At 38.5% G+C, this 3559-nt stretch overlaps 1 protein-coding gene across 1 annotated transcript; it reads right to left on the reverse strand.

The window, feature by feature from the left end:
• Positions 1 to 1467: 1467 nt before the first annotated feature.
• Positions 1468 to 2290, reverse strand: LOC117614049 (E1A-binding protein p400). The gene has a single exon (XM_034342725.1). It carries the CDS (start codon positions 2239 to 2241, stop codon positions 1588 to 1590), a length of 654 nt encoding a protein of 217 aa, XP_034198616.1. The 5' UTR covers positions 2242 to 2290; the 3' UTR covers positions 1468 to 1587.
• Between the last annotated feature and the right edge of the window lie 1269 nt (positions 2291 to 3559).

Below are 3559 nucleotides of genomic sequence, written 5' to 3' on the forward strand. Positions count from 1 at the left end.
TAATATGAAACTTTTACTATCAAAAAGCATTGAAAGAAGGGGGCTGCAAAACTTTTTTGGCATCTTTAAGCTTGTAATCAACTAGCTAAATACTTCTCTTAACAATATTAAAAAATGTCTCAAGTTCCGAAAAAAAAAGAAAAAAAACTTGTATTCATAAAATTTGTATCCCCCTCTACGTTGGTTAAAAGAGCAACTTAGAGTGTTTGTTCCGAGAAAAACCCCCAAATAAACAAAAGGCTTATAAGCACAAAATTAATAAAAGGTTACTCAAATAGTCTACCCAAGCTTCATTCCAATAGAACGAGCCAAAAACAAAAGGCTAAAATGAGCCCAAACTCATTCTACCAGTTTCAAGCTGATCGTGCCATCCCCGATGTTGAGGTTTGTAGGCTTTGACTGGGGTAATAATCTTGTAATTGTAATTTGTCTTTCTTCTCTTTGTATCTTGGTTGAGATTTGTTTGTATTTGTTTGCAATTTGTCATTCTATCAGTTTCAAGCTGGAACCCATCTAAAGAAATCTATTAAGAAATTTCTGATGCAATCACTTCTATTTGTGAATTATGTTACTATTGCAGAAACAAAGAAAGGACCTTGAGCAAGAAAGGGATTCAATTATAATTGAAGAAGAAGATAGTGTAAAGAATTATTACAATCTATTACAGCAGTACAAGAGTTTGAAAAAGGAACTTCGTGATATTGTGCTTTCTCCAAAGTACTGCTTACCATTTCTGAAACCTGGTAGATTTGTGTCAATCGAATGTGCTGGGAATGATGAAGCTTCCCCTTCTTTTTCCGTTATCTTTAGGAGTTTAGACAAATTTCCTTTCATTTTATGTGTCATGCTGCAGCGGTTTTCACCTGGGGCTGCTATGTTCTTGTGGCCTTCCCTCACTTTCATTCACTTTACTTCTTGTGGCCTTTCCTCACTTTCTATTGTAACCATAATGCATTTTTTTCTTTCTTTAATACTGATATATCTTACTCTTTTCTTATTATTTAAAATAAAATTCAAAATTTGTCATTCTTATCAAGCTAGAGACAAAATTTTAGGATTGGTAAACTTTTCATAATTCCATGTTACTTTATTATTTTAAAACCAGAAATTCTATGTCATGAATTGGGTGGCTTGAATTGAAATGCAGATATGTTACAAGTGATGATGTTGTGGACTTGAATGGGGTTTTCAAGGACATAAAGGTGGAAGAGATGGTATCTCTTCTCTCATGTTTTGTGTGGCAGGAGAAACTTAAAGATGCTACAAAACCAAGGGAAGAACTTGACCTGCCCTTTTCACAATTACAAGATACAGTTCGGAGGGTTGCTGAGGTTCAGCTTGAGTGCAAGGTAAAGAAGTGACCTCCTCCTTTCTGGTACAGCTGAATTTTCATTTGAAACTAAACTCAACTCCGGATAACAGGGGATTATTCCTCAATCTGTACCAGAAACTAGACACATCGGTGTATATATATATATATATACATTTTTATTATAATCAATCTGTACCAGAAATTAACATTATATTCCACTGAGAAACGCCTATATGTCTCATACAATGCAACTGATATATCATATTACTGGAGGACTACTTCTCAATGTGAAAACAGGGACAGAAACAACGAAAGAAACGGATGCCAAAGTCAACAACACAACCGAAGACCCCCCCAGCAGCGGATCTCTCCCTTGTTGTGGCTCTTGGTGTTTGTGTTTGTGCAACTGGTACTCCATACACAGGATCTGGAACCATGTATTGCTGATAAGATGAGGTTGGATAGAGATACAGTGGACTGCTGGTGCTGGTGGTGCCACTGTCTGCATTGGTTTTCATAGTAGGTTCTTGTTGTCTTGGATCTGCTTGGTAGCCAAATTCCGGGGCAGGTTGGACTTGAGGTGCCAAAAGAGCCTCATGGGTGTACTCGGCATCCAGCCATGGAGGTAAGGGTGGAGCTGAGGGCTGAGTTGAGTAGGTGGACGATGAGCATGAGCAGCAATGATGCCTGGGTCCGGGTGGCAGCGGTGCTGGCCGTGTTGGTGGTGGAGGAGGATAATAGGGTTGGTGGTGGTGAGTTTTCTTTTTTCTCTTCTTTCTTGACCAAAACTTGAGCTTCTTCACAGCTTTTATCATTTTTCCGCCTCTTCTTTTTGGGCTGCAATGGTGCAAAAAGCAATATAAGTTAGGAGTCGGGAGAACTGGGGGTGAGACGTGAGAGCAGAGCAGGAAATGATAAGAATGGGTCATGAGTTAACATACTGCTTTTTAAGAGCTTTGGTATGGCATCTTTTTCAAGGAGCGGTGCGCCGTGTGCTTTTTTCAACATGGATTGGATTTCACTTTGCTTTTCAATTTTCAAATCTTCTAACCGTTGTTCCTCCACTGACCTGACCGACTCATGTGATGAAAAAGAAAAGGATTAAATGTCAAAATGGTCTCCCATTTGGTTAATTTAGTTTCCGTGTTTTTAATTTGGTCAATTTACCTCCGTTTTTATTACCTTGGCTAATTTTGTTCATTCCGTTAAATCGTCGTTAACAAATTCATTAAAGTTTTAAAAATAATAAAAGAGTGTAATTGTTTTTTAAAAAATTACCAAGTTCAGTTTATGAACATCTAAGCCCGCTTCTTCTTTAGAGCAGCCACCACCCCAAACCATCATGAGCCACCCCAGGCCCGACACTGACTTTTAAGTGGCTCAGGGCCAGAAATTAAAAATGAGGCCCTTTTCCCATTTATATGCAAACGTAGTTTAATTAGAAAGAAAGCATAAATTTTTTGTACACATGTGAAATCTGGCTAAAGTATGGTAGTTCTATTAAATGTGGGCCTTTGCATAGTTTAAGAACTTGGAGTGGTTTTTATTTGGGACCTTGTATCGTTAGGCTCTCAAAAAATCACTTGTAGCATTGCCTTGAGCATTTATATTCAAATTTTGGCCCCACTTGGTCTGAGGCCCAGGGTGATCGCCTTTGATGCCCAATGTCACGGACTAGGCCAACGGCCTGATCAACAAATCTCAATTTGAAGAGTTTGGTTTGCTATTACTATTGGAGATGCTTTTATTAACGACAAGAGAACGGTAAATACGAAAAGTACTCGCACGTCTATGAAAAGGTATAAGGAGAATGTTGTAATCAATTGGGCTATTTTCGCTCGATGCAAGAAGGCCAGACTTGTTGATCGTCAAGTGCTAGACACTTGGATCCTCCACGCCATTGACGATGGTATTCATTGTAGCTAAGCTTGCTCGCTGTGGTGGTGGATTCTCACTCTTCCCATGGCACCTAGAATCGAACCCTAATGGGATTTTTTTTTTTTTTCCTCCAACGTAACTATAGAAAAACTCGCTCGCGGTTGTTTGAGTACTTCAGATAAGACAAACAACCTTGGGGCCAATTCACGAGTATTGCAAAATACACAATTTTATTACTACCCTACCACACAATAATCATCATTTGTGTTCAAAACCACTCGTTTTTCCTTCTTTTTTGAGCCAAACATATATTTCCATTCCATTTCAATCTCAATCATGACTGAACACTTAACCCTAATATCTTCACAC

Source organism: Prunus dulcis, chromosome 1, assembly GCF_902201215.1.
Source record: "Prunus dulcis chromosome 1, ALMONDv2, whole genome shotgun sequence".
Classification (NCBI taxonomy): Eukaryota; Viridiplantae; Streptophyta; class Magnoliopsida; order Rosales; family Rosaceae; genus Prunus; species Prunus dulcis.